Below are 21534 nucleotides of genomic sequence, written 5' to 3'. Positions count from 1 at the left end.
GCTAAAGTTTCTGAACACTTTCCTTTGGATTCAGGGGGTGGGGGGGTTCCAAACACTTTACGTAGAATTATATAAAAAAATATTTTCCTATGTATTTTGTATACAGATACAGATTCATTTTTATAAAATTGGTACACACCATTTCCAGAGCCTATGTAGACTTGTAACAACAGACATTATTTTTATCTGGCTTTGGCTGAATGCGTAGTTTGCAAAATTGAGGCACAGCAAAATTTTATGCTGTATTTCCTACAGGGTGAAAAAGAATCAATTGTTTTACCTTCAATTCATAAGAGACGATTGGATAATATTGTGACTGTAAGTATTTTAACAATAATGCACTTTTCATTATGTGTGGTGGAGTTCTAGCCCTGCTTACTTGAAATTAATTGCACTGTGGTCAGTGAGGTTTACTCCCTAATCAAGTTTCTTTAGGAATCACAACCTAAATTTCTATCACTGTTGATTAGCATGTAACTTGATGCTCCTCCAGACAACCTATTTATTCAGCATTCATCCAGATTTGCTTGCACAAAGCATATGTGGTGGTTAGACTTTTCCCAATCTAATTAAGCATTTCTCTTGATTTGTTTATGTGGGGATAGTTATGAGCATTCTTCCTGATTTGTTTTGTAGGATCTTTACACATATTTCCATTTATCCTTCGCCCAGCTCTGCGCAGCCATCCGGAGCCCGGCGCGAAGTCGTGCCGGGCTCCCGATGGCTGTGCGGAGCTGCCTGCATTCCGAAGCCTGGGACGTGCTGAAGAGTGCGCCCGGGCTTTGCACACCTCTCCGCAAGCCTGGGGAGACCGGCGCGACTTCGCGCCGGGCTCCCTAGGCTTGCGGAAAGCAGGCTGTTCTGGGGGCTGGGGTCAGGGGAGGCTCGGGCTTCCCCCGCGCCAGCCCCACGCCTGGGGGGGGGAAATAAAAATGTTTTTCTTTATTTCCCCCCCCCAAAAAACCTAGGTGTGTCTATGGGGCGGTGCGCCCTATGGGGCGAAAAATACGGTACATTTCCTCATCACTTTCCATACTGCAAAATATCTGGGATTCTTTTTAAGTGGATTTGTTGTGCTAGGGCAACAGAGCATTTAAATCCACTTTAATTGTACAAACCTAACATCCAATATATGGCTGTACCCTTCCCACAATAAAGTGTCAGTCTGAAGACACCATCGGTTAGCTTGTGGAATATTAAGAATAGCTGGGTAATCAAATAAAGTACATACGGTAGTGCTTTAATTTAATTATTTAATTTGTAATTTTGTTTTTATTTTGTATTTTTGTATTTTTATGCTGGGAACTGTCCTGAGATCTTTGGATGAAGTGTTGTATAGAAATGTAATAAATTAACGAAATGAAAGGGATTATACCAAACCTGCCACATGCATTTATTTTTCTTTTTAGCCTTCCGGTAATTTGCATAGCCGACGACACTCTAAAAGCCTCCAAGAATTGTTCTTCTCTCCACAGATGTCACATTCACAGAAATATGTGTGCAAAGATATTTGCTCAAAATGGACCGGGGTGAATTACTGTTCTGGGTTGATGGTGAGGTTAATGAGGTGCTGTATATTCCCAAAGCATGAATGGTTTAATAACCTAAGTACAGTAATAGCTAGGAAATGCAAAAAAAAACCACTGATACAAACATATGTTTAAAGGAAGTTGAAATCAAAGGAGAACCAATAACTTTCTTTCTTTTTAAATGGAAGTAATATTAATTATTAGGAACTCTGGTTTCAGCATGAGTATCATTAATCCCAGGGAAGCTATGAATCACTGTTAGAAAATATATTTCTTCCCATGTATGTGAACAGAACTGTCACTATAGTTCAGTTGCTAGAGCATGAGACTCTTAATGGGTTTGAGCCCAATGTAGGACAAAAAGATTCCTGCATAGCAGGGGGTTGGACTAGCAGACCCTCCAAGTGTCCCAATTTCCCAGGGACACCCCTGATTTAGAGAAGCCATCCCAGTTTCTGATTTGATCCTGGAATGTCCCACTTTTCTTTAGGATGTCCCTGTTTTCATTAGAGAAATGTTGGATGGTATGGAGTTATCAAACCCCCGAGCCGTCTGAAGGCAAACTTGTATAGGGAAGGTTTTTTGTTTTTTTAATGTTTACTGTTTTATTATGTTTTTATATATGTTGGAAGCTGCCTAGAGCAGCTGGGCAACCCAGTAAGATGTGTGGGGTATAAACAATGAAATTATCATTATGGAATGGGACGTCCCTATTTTCATCAGAGAAATGTTGGAGGGTGTAGACTAGTTGGCCCTTGTGGTCCTTTCCAACTCTACAAGTCTATGATATACTACAAGTAAAATTTCACATGATGTATATACAGTATTCATCAGCAATGTTCTCATGTGGACCCTTGGGGCATTAAAAAGAACCTTTTGTGCGATCAAAACATTCTTGAAAGATTCACAAATTTTGGCCCATTTACATCTTTCTGGCCACATCTGTACTGCACATTTAAAGCAGTATCATACCTCTTCAAGCAGCCATGTCTTTCCCAAAAGGAGTCTAGGAAGTGTAATTTGTTAAGGGTACTGAGAGTTTTAGGAGACCCCAACTCCTTACAGAGTTACAATTCCCCAAGTACCTTGGGAATAGGCATTGATTGTTAAACTACACTAGAAATTAGCTCTGTAAGGGGAAGCGCGGTCATTAAAAGTAATACCTCACCATCAGTAAATTCCCTCATTTACCATTTTTATATTATATTATTAAATTACTTCTAGAAACAAAAATGTCATTGGCATGTACCGTATATGAAAATAACTGAAGAAACAGACATGCAAGTGAGGAAACACTTAAAGGTAGGTAATTACTTGCCTTTAAATTGTTTGAAAGGGGTGGAAAACAAAATGTTTCTAACATTTGCTTTGTTTGTCACTAGCACTGCACGTCTTTCCATTTTGCGAAAAGCCTAAGACACACATCAGAGGATAAAAGTCAATCACACGTGAGAAACCCAGAGATGTTTATTCTAAGGGTAAGACACAAATCACCAGACGATGATAATTATACGGATAAGGATTTTGTTATTTATATGCCGCCCATCTGACTGGGTTGCCCCAGTCAGTCTGGGCTGCTCCCAACAAAATAAAAACACAATAAAACTTCCCTGAACAGGGCTGCTGTTTAGGCATCTTCTAAAAGCCAAATAGTTGTTTGACATCTGATGGGAGGGCATTCCTGTGCCATGTCAGGAGACGCTGTGGGGACCAGCACAGCCTGGTGTGAGGTTGTGCTGGCCTGTGCAGCATCCCCAACACTGCGTAGGTTGTTGCAGCCTTCCGCTAGGATGTTTCTATAATTATATTATTCTGCAGTGCCAGGTGATTCCAATAACAGATATTGTATTGGTCTCCCCTCTCCCTATGCATTGCTGTCCATGTATGATCAAGATCCTTGCAGAGGACAATGTTGTTGGACTACAACTCTCACCATCCATGGTCATTATTCATGCTGGCTGGGGCGGATGGGAGTTGGGGTCAAACAACATCTGGAGGGCTTCATGTCTGTTAACCCTGGTATAATGTGAAGCATTTCAAATTTAGGTAGTTTAAAAATCAACAAAGCATGATTTAAGCCTCCTTTTCCAATCTTGCATCTCTTATATGTACTACTACTGCAGAAGTCAACAGGCATTTTGTGTGTATATGAGATAAAGAGAAATGCATGCTCAACAGTATATATGCAATTAAAATGGCAGTTTATAAAGGCTATCTAATTAATTGTGGGCTTGTTCATTTATTTGTTTTTAGCCAGAGGCAAACATAAATCAGATGAAATGCCACTATTCAAGTTTTAGTGTTTGCTCAAATGAGTCACCGGATGGGGATAAAACTACTGAATTGATTGAAAAAGTTGTAATTTCTAGACACAAAGAAACAGAAACTCAGAAATCAATGTATACAAACAAATGGCTCCTCCAAAGGCAAACAAGTGAAGAAACCCACCATTCAGAAAACACCAAGACAACTGATGAAAAGAAAATTAACAGAAGGATAATGGATTTATCGAGAAGTGTGTTATCGGGTTCTCTAATGTTATCAGATGTAAATAGTTCAGAAGATAAAGCAGACAGAGCTGCTGTCTGTGGATCCTCATCATCCAGTCTGCCTCACCTGAAAACCCAGACTGAAAAAGTAAAAACCTTTCGTGCTCATTTGCTTCAAGACCAGGGAATAGCTAATGAAACCAGATGCTATCCATGCAAGTCTTCAGATGGCGATACAAACAGAGCTGCCATTAGAGGACAAATCAATTCTCTGTGTTTATCCAAAAGGAAAATCTTCATGATCTATATCTGTGGAGGCTATCAAGGTACAACCAAGCGCCCCAGAATTTTGTGTTAAAAATCTTAAGACTAACAGATTTATTGTGGTATAAGCTGGTGTTTTGGGGTGGATAGGTAAATTGTCACTTTCCTCACCTACTATCTCCTCAGTGTTTTCATTCCTCTTCCAGCCATGCCGGTAACTATTTCTGGAGTGCTCTTGAGCTATACTTTGTTTGTTTGTTTGTTTCATCCCTCAGATTTGCACAAAACAACACAAGCAAATCACATTATAGAAAATTTTAATGTAATTTGCTTGTGCAGTTTTTTGCTTCTTTTTTTTGCAAATGTAAGTGATCAAAAGAACAAAAAAAATACACCAGATATTGCATAGCAAGTTAATCTGAAAAGTGTGTGCTGAGAATTTACGATTGCCTGTGAAATAAATTATGCTCCTAAAAGTCATGATAACTTGTGGTGCTAGAGTCCAGAACCCGGTCCCCTTTCCATTCAAATAAGCACTTTATTTTTACATTGCATTGAGCCTATAAATCATATACTGAAAGTCTGCCAGTTGCTTCTATATCTCCATGGGCTATAAAAATGTTGCTTTAATCAACAAATTGATTTAGGTAATATGCTTGCTTTATTATCTTAATCAGATTCAGAAGTAGAACGAAATGCATTAATGGAAAAGTCCTTTCCTTGGCTGTACAAATACTGTAAAGAGAGAGGCTACGACTTCCGGATGGTGGACCTGAGGTGGGGGATAAAAGATGGCATCACTAACAATCACAACATGGCTTCCCTACATATGAAGACATTAAGGAAATGCCAGCAGTTGGGATTCCAAACCTTTGTTGTAAGTTCAGGTGGAATTTGCAATATGTTAAGCACACAGAGGGTTTTTTAAATGCCATTTCAGGGCCTAGTTTTTCCATTTCGTAAGTCATTGGATGGAAGAAAGAGGGGAGTCCATTTCAAAACAAAAATGGATATATCTGGACAGGGATGTATAAGGGGTGTGTGGGGTGTGGTTCACCCCGGGTGTCATCCCTGAGGGGGTGACAAAATGGCACACCGTGGGGGGCGGCACCTATCGCAGGGCCTGGCCTGCAGCGCACCCAAGCCACACGTCTCTCCTGGGAGTGACGCGATAGCTCAGGGCCCCGTGTTGCCCAAAATGGCAGTATGGGGCTTGCATCTGCCAGGCGGACTCTGCGGACAGCTTGCCCCGCCCCCACCGCTCAGGGTGCCAGAGCAGCCAGCTACACCCCTGTACTTGGATCACCCCTAGTAGCAGTCAGTTCATTAGGCTACTGTTCTGCTGCCTCAGGTTATTCTTATTCACTACAGTCATATCTCGGGTTGAAGTAGCTTCGGGATGAATATTTTTGGGTTGCGCTCCGTGGTGACCCGGAACTAACAGAGTGTGTTACTTCCGGGTTTCGCCGCTCTCGCATTGCGCAGACTCGCTTCAGGATGCGAACGGGGCTCCAGAACGGCTCCCGTTCACATCCAGAGGTACCACTGTATATCTTTACAGCTCATTTGAAGCATGTTTTTACCCTCAGAGAATTCTGGGCACTCTCAATTTTTTGGGTATTCTAACTCTGTAAGGGATAACAGATGTGCTTTGAATGTGTGTATGCAGCCTCAGTATGGAATGCCACTGGCTTCACAAAACATTAAATGCACCAAGGCTTTATTGGTTCCATTGTAAGCCAATTTCCTCTTCTTTGGTTTTCTGTTTCAGGTTTTTATTGGGCAAAAACATGACGACCCCTCTCTCCCAGCAGTAATAGCGAAGGAAGATTTAGAGGCGATCAAAGCCACAGTTGAACAAATGAAGCTGAGTACCAAAAAGTCAAAGCATAGTTTGGCTAGTGGTTTGAGGGAAGAAACTCTAGTAGATAAAAAGAACGAAATCCAAGGTGTTATTAATCAACATGCCCTGAGCCCTAGTGTCTCAACAGAAGAACCTGAAGCTGAGACTAACAGCAAGAAGCAATATGAAATGATTAATTCAAATGGGCAGGAGTTTTCTAATGCTTCTCTCCTCACCCAAAAGACTGTAGCTGAATATGAGAGAGAACTTCAACTTCTGGATTGCTGGTACAGGTTGGATGAAAACTACATCCCTGCAGTTTACAGACTTCAACCTATTTGGTTAGTTATTGTCATTATTGTTGTCATTATTAAATTACAGAAGCTTGGCAAAAACCCAAAGGGGTTGGGACAACTGTTGTGTACTTTTCCTGGCATTTGCTGTCCATTTTGCTCTGTTTGTAAACAAATTCCCTTTCTAGTACTGCATCAGAGGTTTGCATGCCATTTACTTCAATTGGCTATTGCTGGCCAGCCAAAGGAGTTTAACGTGAAAAAGGAAACCAATGTGCAGACTCATTCCCCCCTCACAGTTGCTGGTGCTTTGTTTGTGTGTGTGCAGGTCTGAATGTTTGAGTTTAGTATAAAGATGCCCCTCTGTGGGGGCGAAAATGAATGTCATTGCTCAACCCAGCTGCCATGAGTGGGCAGAGCAGGAGGTGGAGACAATCTGAACAGCAGACTACGAGAATGAATGGGAAAGAACTGGTTTTCAGGGGCCTGTCCTGGAGTAAAATCCGAGGCAAAAATTTGACGGAACCTCCAGCATGAGACCAAATTGAAAATGGAATTAGGTCTGGATTTAACGGAAAGTATGGATGAGCCTTTATTGAGCTCTAGTCCATGAACAAGCATGTGTTGGCTATGTCTACTGCAGTTTGGTTTGAGATTGAAATGAACCCAAACAGTTCCTCGTGTAAATACGTATTCTCATCACTTACTTCCATGAATATTACATCCAGAGACAGTTGTTCTATGCCAGAAATACCTGCTGTTTCATCTGCTAAAAGCCAGTACTTGAATCATAGGAGGGAATCATGGAGGGACAGAGACATCTTTTCTTAATTGGGTTGGCTTTTTCTCAGCCAGAACTTGCTGGAACTCAGTTCCATCACCTCTTAGGTGGGTGCCATTGCCATTATAAGAGAACAAAGGAGGTGCTCATGGTAAGTTCCAGCACCTCTTTTTCTAGAAAAATCACATTGTTTTCCCCCACCCATTTGTTTTTGGAAGCTTATGGAGACCATAATATATGGCTAAAATGAGGAGAAATTAGGCGTTGGATTGTGAGTTTATTTCCGGATTCTCCTAAATTTCTTCCCATAAAATGGAGACACTGTCCTGTGCTATGAATCACTATGCTCTGTGTATCATGGGCATTTGTGTATCATTGATCTGTTGACGTGCTCCCATCTTCCTTTCAACCATCCAAAATTCACTTGCGAATGGAACATGTCTGTGGGGCTACTCTTCAGCATTTCACGTAGCTGGCAAATTGTACATTTCAAAGATGTACATTTGTATATCCAGTGCAAGGGCAATTGTACATTTCTTTGTTTTTAGCCTGTTTCTCACAGTTCATGCATTTCATGTTGTCTGCACAGCACAGTGTACCAAGATATCCTAAGCAATGATCCTACTCGCAGGCAACAAGCAAAGAACAAATGGTTGGCGTCTTTTCAGAAAGTGCATAAAATATTTCAAGAATATGCTGCAGTTGCTCTTGGACAAGAAGCTGCCACCACACTGCTCAGAACAGGTGAGAAAGGTATCCAATATATGACCAGGATGTTGTTTTGCTTTATTATATGGGTGGTGGCTTATCTGAGTAGTTTAAATACAATTATTTATGTTTTGCAAGTTTTGCAACAAGAAGTGGATCAAGGATTCCAGGTCGAGGGAAAGTGTGAGGATCACTGTCACTGCTTCAAAAGAGACATCACAGATCTGCAGTCCAGTCTGTCAAGTCCCCATGCACCAAAATATATTGACGTTCACCCACTAAGACCAGAGATCAACAAAACAACGTATGAAGCACATCAGAACTTTGTGAAAAGCATTCACTCTAGGGTAGGTTGCTCAGAACATCATGGCCTGGGCTACCTATAGAAGCATCTCAATGGATATTCTGGTTGAAAATATCTCAAGATGCCCTGATGACATATCATGGGATATGAGATTTGTACCACATCATCCTCTGTAACAAGGGTGGAAAGCCCTTTCCAGTGCAAGGGCAACATTCCCTTCTAGGGACATAGGCCAGTGGTGGGTGGGACCAGGGCAACAGATGTAAATTTTACCTTTGTACAGCAGGCAAATTTCTACACACACCTCTCTCTATCCTCCATCCAGACATACAAGAGGAATCACCAGAGTGCAAAGGCACATTCCAGCCAGGCAAAACACTTGGGGGTGGGGGGTGCAGTAGAAGCAGTGAGTGTGGCCTGGGAAAATTTCTTAGGGTCAGATCAATAGGCCTGGACGGCTGTATTTGGCCCCCTAGCCTGAGATTACCCACCCTGCTCTATAACATAGCAAAGGGAATCGTGGGGTCTCTATCTTGAACTGTGCAGTGCAGTTGCTTCGGGCAAAATGTATTGAACACCACTTAAGAAATAGTTTTTCCTAAGCTGTCCACAATATCTATGAGGAAATAAAGAAAACATTTCCCACTCTGTCTACCACTGCATTCTACATAATGATCTGCAAGTGTATACTCTGCCTGCTTTCGGTAAACCAATTCAGACCTTTCTCAGAAACCATTTCTAAGTACTATTATATACATTTTCACCACCTCACCCTGCCCCCCACCAGACACTTTTGGCCTTGATTTTAATTTATTTTAATCCTGTTATCTGAATTTGTAATCTTTCTCAGTTATCCCACAATATGCACTTTTTAAAGCTTTGTTCCTCTTCCTATCTTTATTGCCACCTCTGCTTGTCATTAGTCACTGACTTTCTTAAGCCATGCTCTAGACCTGAAAATAATGGAAGCAAAGTAGAGCCTTTAATGAACAGGTAAAACCTGACAAAATAAATATCATCGCTTCATCTTTTATGTATAAACCTACACTCTAACCCCAAACACACTAGAGGGAACCGAATAGGAAGCACCATTTTCATTTATTTGCATTTCTCAGCATGAGCTTCAAACTATGCTATTGACAGAAATGGCTTACTATTTTCAAAGGAAAGGTCTTCATTGATTCCTTTCCCAGCATGTCTCTGTGCGATTTCAGACCAGAACATTGCACTGTTACAACATTATAAAGCTTGAAAGAAACATCTTCATTTGCTAGGCTGAAAGAAACTATAGTCAATGAAACGTGTATTATTATTTTGCATTCAATTTATCCTTAAAGAAATAGCGTCAGCTAGATCTGTGTTACTCAAAATCTCATGCTGCATTCTAAACCCTGGATGGCCATGTTCCTAATGAAACGGTACTGTTTAAATGAAACTTAATTCCTAAAAAATACGCCTGGGGACATAACCTACCATACCCTCCAACATTTCTCCAATGAAAATAAGGATGTCCCATTCCATAATGATAATTTTACTATTTATACCCCACGCATCTTACTGGGTTGCCCCAGCCACTCTAGGCAGCTTCCAACATATACAAAAACATAATGAAACATGAAACATAAAAAAAAAAAAATCCCCGTACAGGATTGCTTTCAGACGGCTTGGAGGTCAGATAATTCCATACCCTCCACCATATCTCCAGTGAAAATAGGGACATCCTAAGGAAATGTGGGACATTCTGGGATCAAATCAGAAACCAAGACAGCTTCTCTAAATCAGGGACTTCCCTGGAAAATAGGGACACTTGGAGGGTCTGAACTATAAATATGAAGAACTTTTACTACAAAAGGATTAAGCAGGTTTAAGTTGATCTTAAAGGTAAAGGTAAAGGGACCCCTGACCATTAGGTCCAGTTATGGCCGACTCTGGGGTTGCGGCGCTCATCTCGCTTTATTGGCCGAGGGAGCCGGCGTACAGCTTCTGGGTCATGTGGCCAGCATGACTAAACCGCTTCTGGCAAACCAGAGCAGTGCACGGAAACTCCGTTTACCTTGGCAGGAGCAGGGACCAAGCAACAGGAGCTCACCCTGTTGTGAGGATTCGAACTGCCAACCTCCTGATCGGCAAGTCCTAGGCTCTGTGGCTTAACCCACAGCGCCATCCTTAAGTTGATCTTACTCTGGCACAAAGGCTCAGTTTAACATTCAAAACTTCTCTGACACAGACAGTTATCCTCTTCAGTATTGTTCAGTCAGCTGTTTGCTTGCTTGGGTGGTTGATGATGCCAACATTATAGGCTTGTCTTTACAGCTTCGTCACACAAATATCTACAGAAAAAGCATTAACTGGGGAAGAGATGGCATCAGCCCCACCACCAACAGATCCCATGCTTACTACCTTGAGTGCCTTTGCAATGACTTTCAGAAAATTGTCATCAGTCACTTCAACAGGTCAGCCACATAACTGCTTCTTTGGTGAAACAGTTTAATGTATACATAACTTAATAGTAAAGGTACGTTCCATTATATTTCAATATAGAAGTAGTTTTCCCATGGCACCTTAAATAATCAAAGCCTAAAAAATATGACAGTTGAAAATTTCTGATGTATTGTTTGCTCTGTTTCACTTCCTCACGTTAATTACGGAAGTAATTACGACAAGAGGAGGAGATGGACAGTAACTTAGGTGGCTTCAAAGAGGATTTGACAGATTCCTGAGGATAGGCCTGTATGGCTATTAGACATTATAGCTAAGAATAGAACTTCATTTTCAGAGATAATATACCTGGGAGGACCTGTAGTTACAGGGGGTAACTCTCTCCATCATACAGTACTTATAACTTACCAAAGTTGTCTGATTGGCCTCTAGTAGAGGCAGGATGTGCATGATTTAAGAAAGCCAAAAACAAAACAAAACAAAAAAAACCCCAACCCTCTTGTACTTTCACATATTTTGTGGAGCAAATTAAAGAAATATAGTATGGTTTGGCTTCCTTGTCAAAAAAACAGTGCAGACAGACCTTCCCTAAGAATTGCCACCCATGCAGGCACAATGCTAGGAGGGTCAGTGGAAATGGTTAGGGAGCAGGATCCCGTGGTCCAAAGCTGCATTTTAGACTTCAGGTGAAGTCTTTCCAAAATGCCATTTCTAGCAAGTGGGAATAAGGGCTTGAAGATGGGTACTCAGTGGCACTTAATACTGTGTGAAGTGTGTGTGTGTCTAAATCAGGAGGAGGTAATTCTTGGCACTGCTGAGAAAATAAAGCTGTTTTAGTCACTTGTGATGGTGCTAAAAAGCCATACGATTTTTGAATATTGTGATTAATAGCATTAATAAAATGATTCAAATATAAGCACTTATAAATCCCATGCTGTGGGGTCGCTAATAAGGCATACTCCAGAGGTTGGGGATTATAAATGCCATCAGTCCAAACTAGTTGCAGCTGATGGGAGTTGTATGTCTGGAGGACATCACATTGGCTAACTCTTGCCATGTGGTTGCCAACAATCATATAAGAATGTTGACACCACAAGCACATTTTGTGCATGTCTTTATAAGGATAAACAAAATAAAAAAAAATTTCCCTTCCAGTAGCACCTTAAAGACCAACTAAGTTAGTTCTTGGTATGAGCTTTCGTGTGCATGCACACTTCTTCAGATACACCAGAAGTGTGCGTGCACACAGGGCACCTTAAGCGCCCCCCCGACCCACGAAGAGCCTTTTTAAAGGCTACGGAGAGGGTACGGAGAGTGGCGTGGTGCTGTGAGTAGACCGCTACTGCAGTGGAGCGAAGCCGCGAGCCATGGCCGGAGAGCGCTGACTTTTTTCCCTGAAATTCGGACTTGAAATAACCCGTGAGTAGAACGGAATTTGGACTTTAAAACTTTTATCCTTGAATTCGGTACGACCGGGGAATGTGCTAAAGGGAAGTCCGCACCCCCCCTACCTACAAAAGATTTAAAGCAAGGATCGGAGAACTAAGGTGGAGAGATCTTTTCTTTTTGGTGTGATTTAAAAGTTAATATTTCCATGAATTTGACAGAAGAAGATTTGTGCTGGAGAGTAAAAGAGTGGAATTTTAGAAGTCTTTGTCTAAACCCCCCCCCCCCCCCCGGACCCGGGAGCGTCCTGTGTGTGAGCTGGAGGAAAAGGAACAAGGAGTTTGACAGCTGTCAAAGGAGCTGTCAAACGGGCAGTTAAAGTTAAAAATCTTATTATTTAACATCTCTCTGGACTAAATTTGTTATATTTGAATCAAAGTGGTTGGGAACAAAGTAGTTATAAATAACAAAGTAACGGACTGTTGGGAAAGGACTATTAAGTAACCAGAATCCCCCTAGGGGGAACTCTGAAACATTACAATGGCTGCAGATGGAAAATTACAGGCAGAGATAGAAAGAATGTTTTTTTCTCGTGGGAATACTGCAAGAGCAGAGCATGGCTATGAACAAACAACTTATAACCTTGAACTCTAAAACAAGCAACTCTGCTGAATGCACAAAGGATCTGACTGGGAAAAAATCTGCAGCTGAATCAGAAGAGACATCTTTGGAACTGGAGGAGAGGGAAGAAGGAGTGGTGAAAGTACAGGTGGAGAGTACCAACCAGAAGCCTACATTGTTAGAACATAAAGAAGAAGATCTTTGGATTACAAATCTGCGAAAGATGCGAAAGAGGAAGGAGGAAGCCCCTGGAACACTTGGAACACTGGAATTTAAAAGAAATAAGAAATATGATTGGGGCTTCCTCTTTGAGTATGGGAGATCAGTTGACTTTTTGCAGCAGCTGTTACCAAGTATTTCAGATGGAAGAAAATCTGATGAGACTGTGCCAGAGCTCCTTCGAGACCTGACGACCAACAAAGAGGGTTACCAACAAAACCGGCAGAGAGAGACTGACAGAGACTTGAAGGCCTCAGATGTGAGGAATCCAGGCTAAAAACTGTCATTGTGGACATTTATTTGGGAAGGGACTGAAACCGGGGTAGGGAGGGAGGGGAGAACAGAATTTCAAAATTTTTTTGACCTTTGTGTTTGGCTATGATGACCTATATTTAATATAAAAAGGGGGAAATTCGTGGAAGGGAATTTGGGTCGACCTTAGAAAAGGATTCAACATTTATAAGAAAATTGGATAAGTAAAATTTGGCCAAGTAATAAGAATTAATTTTAAAAAAGATAACAATAATATGTAAAGGATGAGAGATAAGAACTTGCTGAGCTAATTATTTGAATTAGGGTGTATGAAGGGGGGGTGGGGGGAAGTCAGGAAGTGGGGTTAAGAAAGTAAGGATATGAAATTATACATGTTTTGTCTTTGTCTTTTCTTTTGTGTGTGTGTGTGTTTATAAAATGTGAAAATCCAATAAAAATTTTAGTAAAAAAAAAAGAAACAGAAGTGTGCGTGCACACGAAAGCTCATACCAAGAACTAACTTAGTTGGTCTTTAAGGTGCTACTGGAAGGGGAAAAAAAATTTATTTTGTTTTGACTATGGCAGACCAACACAGCTACCTATCTGTAACTGTATTTATAAGGATAGTCTTTTCCCTTGTTTGTCACTTCTGAATGCTGGAAATTGTGAATCTCCCGTGTATATCATCGTATTTGGACATTCATAAAAGGAACTAGGTTTTTCAACATCTTCACGTGGTTGTCAACAACTACATGTGTGGTGACATCTAGCTGGGATATGAATGGAAGAAAATAAATAACACTGTCTAAAAGTCACTGTAACCTATACACAATGTTGAAATGTGGATTAAAACTTTCCCCCTCCATGTTTTCATTTGACCAGAACAATCCATTTGAAGGATATTCAAGAAATGCTACCTATGCGAAGGAAGCAAGTATTTGAAACTCATAATGACGACGAAGTTCTGGAACATATCCGGCACTGTCAGGCCTTGTGAGTTTGGTGATGTTTGGTTGCTTAATTTACTTTAGCCAGGCTTCATGATGGAGAACAGTTGAAGAGTTGATATGATAGTTGTGATTTAAGAACAATCTTATTAGCAGCCTCTGTTGAAGTGAAAATCTGACCTACCCATTCATTTGAGCAGCATTCCAGTCATTCAACAAGAGCATATATGAAGGAAAATTAAATGATACCAATTCCTACTCACATCCACACCCTGCCTCTTTCCAGAACATAGACATGTTTGAGAAATAAAAGTTGTACTCTTGTAAATCACTTCTTCTCTGCTACCAACATGCCACCAAAGTGCTTTCTGGATGTTAGATGATACCTAATATAAGGTTTTCCAGTGCCCTTGAAGGGCCGGCTCATTAGGCAAGGTGAGACAATCCACTCTGGGGAAGGTGAATTTAAAAATACCATTAATGGACAGCATATTATCAAATATTCAGTTCTACTATTGAAATTTTACCATCATAAAAGGCACCATTTGGATTTTCTTCAATCATCATCGTCATCATCAAATAATTTATTTATATGCCGCCCGTCTGACTAGGTTGCCCCAGCCACTCTGAGTGGCTTACAGCTAATTAAAACATTAAACACAGTAAAATATCAAACATTTAAAACTTCCCTATCTGCGGAAGCATTCATATGTCTTTTAAAAGTCAGATAGTTGTTTATTTCCTTGGCATCTGATGGGAAGGCATTCCAAAGGGCAGGCGCAGCTGCCAAGAAGCCCCTCTGCCTGGTTCCTTGTAACCTCACTTCTCTCAATGAGTGAACCTCCAGAAGGCCCTCAGAGCTGTATCTCAGTGTCTGGGCTGAACGGTGGGGGTGGAGACACTCCTTAAGGTATACAGGACCAAAGCCGTGGCCCCAAAAAGTCTCGGCCATCACTTGGTCCCCTATCCCTAGAATGGCACTACTCCACAACACAGCAATCTCAGTGGTGGCAACTAGCCTAACACCAGTCTGGCATGATACCCAAAATATAGCATCATGTTGGCCCCTGGATCCTCATTGTCTGGGGCTTTGTTCCTTCCTTGCAAAAGGAGTTATAGAACCAGTCTATAAAACTTTACATTAGCTGTGGTGGCTCCCTATTCACAGGTTCATTTCAGCCCCTGGAAATCATGGTTGTCAGTTGGCCTGTGTCAGCCTCTTGTCACCTAAGGCAAGCCAGTGGTGCACACACTTGGGTAGCGCACACTGAATTCATCTTAGATTTGTTTTCCTTTTTTGCCACACTATTGCAGATCTCTCTTTATGAGTATTTGTATATTGTCTGGAAACATGCAGGCTGAGCATAGGAGGAGCCAAATAGCTAAAACACTGTAGCAAAATCTACTGCCCCACATTACATATCTACAGGGGCAGCCTGCCAGCAGCAGCACGTGTGTTAGGGCAGAGTTACTCTCCTGACATTGCTGTTGTTGCTACTTAACTACCAGGCTGGGTTGGGACAGGCAGCAGGGAGATCAGGTCTGCATGGTTACACCTGTGGGGTTGGCAGCAGTTTAGCTCTCTTGCTGGTGCATCCCTGTGGCCCTGAAGTCAGTCCCATCCTGCCCCCATCCCTGTCCAGGTAAGCTGTTGTGGCTTTGATGTCAGTAGGGGATGCTGAGCCCCACCACATGCATCACTATCCCAGCCAGCATCCCAAAGTACTGCAGGAGCTTACTGCTCAGCTCTTGTCTTTCTTGAGAAACCTGTTCACCCACTTCCTTATTCATTCACCTGGGACATGTAGGCAAGGAAAAGGCACTGATAACCCAAGGAAGGAGAGAGTTGTCAAACATTTTATCAAGTAACCATACCCTCCTTTGTGGACAGCAGGATGAATCTATCTGGATGACTAAATCTATATTGAAAGTAGCATGTTGTGGAAGATCATGAATGATTCTAGACTGAGAAAAACTACTTTATTTATTTGCTACAAATGGGTAACCCTAATTCACTTTCTGCCCCTTGCTGGAGGAATAAAAATAAGTCATCCTACAAGCATCTCCTAGGAGTGCTGGGCCACTTACTTGTAGCTCTCAGATACGTTGATATAGGATTTTAGGCTGCATACACACCACACCTTTAAAGCACATCCAAAGCACATTCCCCTGCCCATTCGCACCTGAGAATCATATTAAATGAAGTTTACCCCTCCCAGAGCTACAATTCTCAGCTTCCTCAAGAAACTGCAGTTCCCAGGATTCTTTGTGGGCTTTAAATTTGTTTTAAAGGTATGGTGTGTGCACAGCATCAGCAAGTACACAGTAGTGACTAAACACAAATAGTGTTTTGATTTTCCCTCTCAAAACAGGGTTAAATGTCTACTAGGAAGAGAAATGTTTTTGTGCAAACTGAAGAATCGTCTTGCATCCTCGAACAGAAAGCTAGTTGTAATTTGTGGAGAGGCTGGATGCGGGAAAACTGCTGTCATAGCAAAAGCCGCTTCTTTGGCTCCTAGCTGGATATCTGGGTAAGGGCCTCTCGCAGCCTCACACATATTTGGAACATAGATAAAAGTTCTTGAATAAAGATAACAGAGATAAACCCAGTGTCACCCATACCCAGCTCCCAACTGCTGCTTACTAGCTACCATATTTGCCCCCTTTGATTTGTCTTAGCTGGTATCACAGAGTGCTGTGAATTCTGTGAAATGTAAAATTATTCCATATTGATAACAATATATAAACTAAATTAATACCTTTATATTTGCATATTTTACAATGAGCCCAACATTCACTGTTCACAACGTTAAGTCCACCTTCAACTAGATGATACAGTAACAGCACACATACATTGATTTAACAGCTAAACACATGTATTAAAAAGAAAACATTTTCATAAGCAAGGTAAAAAGCTATTTTATTTTATTTGCTCCCCCCCCCCTTTTCATTCAGGAACCTCAGAGTTGTAATTCGATTTATTGGTGTTACTGGTGAAAGCAGAAATATCCGACTGACTCTCTTCAGCCTTTGCTACCAGATAGCTTCTATCTACAAGGTCTCGGTTAATTTATCCAAGGTAACAAATTAAATATTCCTTCTTTTTAAGGCTCAAAGAAAAAAATTATACTGTTGCATTTTTACAGCAGCAGCACCTACATGCACACACTTTTCCCTCCACATGATTCAGCAAGAAATAAAAGTTAGGAGTGGAAGATGACAAAACAGCTCAAGCATAATGCTGACAGTGCTGCTCAGATAATGAAAGGTCAGAAACCAAGAAACACTTTTCAGCAAATGACCAGTGCTGTTACAGCTGACAGTGCTCATAATCAGTTCAACATGGGGAAGCAAAGGGGATCCTGAGGCACATCTCCATCACTGCATCATCAAACACTGTAATGTGTTGCATGTCTACAGCCAACTCATGTCAGCGAACATCTCCAAAGTTAAGACAGATTTCCCACAATTTCTATTGCCAACACCTTTTTAATATTCTGCAAGCTATTAGGAATCCCTTGGAATCCATTATTTTTGCTGAGCTGACATTTCGTTTCCGCTCTTTACTCAATCATAGTCTTTAACAATAATAATCATTCTTACCTAGGAATGAATAGATTGGTTTATTTCCACGCCATATCAGTTTCTTATGTGTTCATTCGTAAGTCTGTTTTGTCACATTTCCACATCAACCTGTGAATTTTATTAAATGCATGAAAATTCAAATTGTTTTCACACATATATTTTCACAAATATACACATTTTTATACATAGCTTTTAGCCGAAAACAGTGTTGCAAAGATTTGAAGATGTGCTTGATTTGGATATAGCAGCAAAAATGAATAAGGACTATGAACTTTTGTGGAAACATATCACTTGGCTCTTTGGAACATGTAATTTTGAAGCATCTTTTCCTCTACGAAGTACTTCTGCAACATTTATTGAAGAAAAAGGTTTATCTGGAAAAGGTAACAACCTTCTGGGATATGTCAGCTAAAGGATAACAATGAATGCAAATCAAGTTGATTAGCTGAAAAACGTTGAACGAAATTTTCATATTTTTTTTATAATAATATTTATTAAATTTTGTATAACCAATAAAAAACATACATAATAACATAATATTTTCCATTATCCACATTTCATTCTCAACTTTGGACTTTCTCACATCTCTTGTTCCTGCTTTCTAAACATAAATTTTACCAGCAAATTATTAACTTGATTTAATTCATATAATATAATTTTCCAATATTTAATATCTCAAATTTTGGGGTTTAACATACACTTATTGAAGCTTAATCATAAAATATTACTTATCCCAGATTTATCTTTTCATCTTCCAGTTGAATTTAAATTTATATTCTTTATAACTAGTTTGTTGAAGCCATGTTTTTGCTAATCTTACATCTTTCTTAACAATCATACAATTTACAATATTTTTGTAGATAGTCCTTGAATTTCTTCCAGTCTTCCTCCACCAGTTCTTCTCCCAGGTCTCGGATTCTGCCCGTCATATAGTCTATCAGTTGCATCTGCCATTCTTCCAGTGTGGGTAATTCTTGAGTTTTCCAGCTTTTAGCGATGAGTATCCTTGCTGCTGTTGTAGCGTACATAAAAAAGGTTCGATCCTTCTTTTGCACACTCTGACCAACAATACCCAAGAGAAAGGCCTCTAGTTTCTTAGGGAAGGTATACTTAAATACCTTTTTCAGTTCATTATAAATCATTTCCCAGAAAACCTTCACTCTAGGGCAAGTCCACCAGAGGTGAAAGAATGTTCCTTCAGCTTGTTTACACTTCCAACATTTATTATCAGACACATGGTATATCTTTGCAAGCTTGACTGGGGTCATGTACCACCTGTATATCATTTTCATAATATTTTCTTTCAAGGCATTACATGCCGTAAATCTCAAACCTGTGGTCCATAACTTTTCCCAGTCTGCAAACATGATGTTGTTCCCTATGTCCTGTGCCCATTTTATCATGGCTGATTTGACCGTTTCATCCTGTGTATTCCATTTTAACAGCAAATTATACATTCTTGAAAGTATCTTAGAGCTGGGTTCTAACAGTTCAGTTTCTAACTTTGATTTTTCCACCTGGAATCCTACCTTTTTATCCAACTTAAAAACTTCTTTAATCTGAGCATAATGTAGCCAATCTCGCACTTTATCTTTTATTTTGTCCATACTCTGCAACCTCCAGTTATCTCCATCTTTTTCTATTATTTCCCAATATTTCGGCCATTTGGCCTCCATATTGAGTTTTTTCACGGCCTTAGCCTCCATTGGTGATAACCACCTTGGGGTCTTGTTTTCCAATAAGTCTTTATATTTCAACCAGACATTAAATACAGCTTTTCTGACAACATGGTTCTTGAAATTCTTATGTATTTTAGCCTTGTCATACCACAGATATGCATGCCACCCAAACGCATTGTTGAATCCTTCCAAATCTAAAACATCAGTGTTCTCAAGAAGTAGCCAATCTTTCAACCAGCAGAAAGCTGCTGATTCATAATACAACTTTAGGTCTGGCAGGGCAAATCCCCCTCTTTCTTTAGCGTCAGTTAATATCTTAAACTTAATTCTGGGCTTTTTGCCCTGCCAGACAAATCTTGAAATATCTCTCTGCCACCTCCCAAAACACTCCATTTTGTCCACAATCTGCAAAGTTTGAAACAAAAATAACATTTTTGGCAATACATTCATCTTAATTGCAGCAATACGTCCTGTCAAAGAAAGTTTCAGTCTTGACCAAACATCTAAATCCCTTTTAATTTCAGACCAACATTTTTCATAATTGTCTTTAAATAAGTTCCTGTTCTTCGCTGTTATATTTACCCCTAGGTATCTCACTTTTTTAACCACATTTAATTCTGTCTCTTTCTGAAACCTTTCTGATTCTGAAGAAGTCAATTTTTTTTCCAAAACCTTAGTTTTTTGCTTATTAAGTTTAAATCCTGCCACTCAACCAAACTCATAAATCAGTTGTAATACCCTTTTAGTACTGGGCTCTGGCTCCTGTAGGGTCAAAACTAGGTCATCTGCAAATGCTTTCAGTTTGTATTGTTTCGCTCCGACCTGGATACCTTCCACCCACCGGTCTCCTCTAATCATATTCAAGAGCACTTCTAGGACCGATATAAATAACAAAGGGGATATAGGGCAACCTTGTCGTGTTCCTTTTTCAATTCTAAACTCTTCTGTCACCACATTGTTGACTATCAGTTTTGCCTTTTGCTCTGAATAAATTGCCTCTATCCCATTATAAAACCCCCGCCCCACTCCCATTCCTTCCAAATTTTTCTTCATAAACTTCCAGGAGATATTATCAAAGGCCTTCTCCGCGTCTATAAATATCAAAACTGCTTTTGTATTAATGTTTGTTTGCAGGAGTTCCAAAATATCAATAATGTTCCTTGTGTTTGCAAACAAATGTCTACCTGGGAGAAAACCTGCCTGGTCCTTGTGAATTACTTCATTTAAGACTTTTTTAAATCTACTTGCTAAAATGTCTGCAAATATTTTGTAATCCACATTTAGGAGGGAGATGGGGCGGTAATTCTTAAGTTGTGTCTTTTCAGTTTCTAGTTTAGGTATCAATGTGATGAAAGCTTCTTTCCACGACTCCGGTGCCTTCTTCCCCTCCATAATTTCATTGCAAACCTCCATTAATGGATGTATCAAATAGTCTTTCAATGTCTTATAATATTTGGAGGTAAGCCCATCCGGCCCTGGAGACTTGCCCAATTGCATGTTCTGAATGGCCTCCTCGATCTCTAATTGTGTTATTTTATGATTCAGGATTGTTCTATTCCGGAGAGTCAACTTTGGTAAACCATTCTTCTTTAGAAACTGTTCTATCTCTGATTCATTTTGCGGCCCTTGAGTATATAGTTGTTTGAAATATCTCTGGAAGGACTTTCTGATTTCCACTGGGTTCTGAATATTTCTTCCCTCAATTTCTAAATTTGTTACTGTGTTCAACTTTTGTCTCTTTTTCAGCTGCCATGCTAGCAGCTTTCCACATTTATTTGCCGATTCAAAGGATCTTTGTTTCATTAACTTAACTTTCCATTCCACTTCCTGGTTTATCAGTTTTGAATATTGTGCTTGATAATGTTTGATTTCTCTTAATATCTCCTTTGATTTCGGTCTCGATCTTAACTTCTTCTCGCCTTCTTTAATTTTCTCCAAGATCTTATCTTTCTTATCATTCTGTACTTTTTTCTTGATAGTATTCTGTTGTATCAGAAACCCCCTCATGACCGCCTTACTTGCGTCCCATACAGTTCTTTTTTCCACCGTAGTATTCAGGTTTATCTCAAAATAGTCCTTCAAAGCTTTTTGGGCCTTTTTAATAATGTCCTGATCTCTAAACAAGTTGTCATTCATCCTCCATCTAAAGGAGCCGGTTGGAGTTAATCTCATATCCATCTTCACCGCATTATGGT

The 21534-nt window shown here is 40.2% G+C and overlaps 1 protein-coding gene across 5 annotated transcripts in view; it reads left to right on the top strand.

Annotated features, from left to right (window-relative positions):
* Positions 1-21534, top strand: part of LOC307223696 (NACHT and WD repeat domain-containing protein 2-like) — a 49409-nt gene that overhangs the window by 3234 nt on the left and 24641 nt on the right. For all 5 annotated transcript variants that reach the window (XM_079989894.1, XM_079989893.1, XM_079989895.1 and 2 more), the window contains 13 exons: positions 256-318; positions 1410-1529; positions 2754-2831; positions 2912-3007; positions 3783-4344; positions 4960-5159; positions 6054-6466; positions 7789-7943; positions 8046-8254; positions 10525-10664; positions 14011-14121; positions 16448-16606; positions 17031-17154. In XM_079989894.1, the coding sequence (XP_079846020.1) occupies positions 256-318; positions 1410-1529; positions 2754-2831; positions 2912-3007; positions 3783-4344; positions 4960-5159; positions 6054-6466; positions 7789-7943; positions 8046-8254; positions 10525-10664; positions 14011-14121; positions 16448-16606; positions 17031-17154 (2430 nt within the window). The remainder of the gene's footprint in view (positions 1-255; positions 319-1409; positions 1530-2753; positions 2832-2911; positions 3008-3782; positions 4345-4959; positions 5160-6053; positions 6467-7788; positions 7944-8045; positions 8255-10524; positions 10665-14010; positions 14122-16447; positions 16607-17030; positions 17155-21534) is intronic.

This window comes from Podarcis cretensis, assembly GCF_951804945.1.
Source record: "Podarcis cretensis genome assembly, chromosome: 9".
Classification (NCBI taxonomy): Eukaryota; Metazoa; Chordata; class Lepidosauria; order Squamata; family Lacertidae; genus Podarcis; species Podarcis cretensis.
Note: the sequence above shows the minus strand (reverse complement) of the source record. Positions and strands in the feature narration are given on the sequence as shown.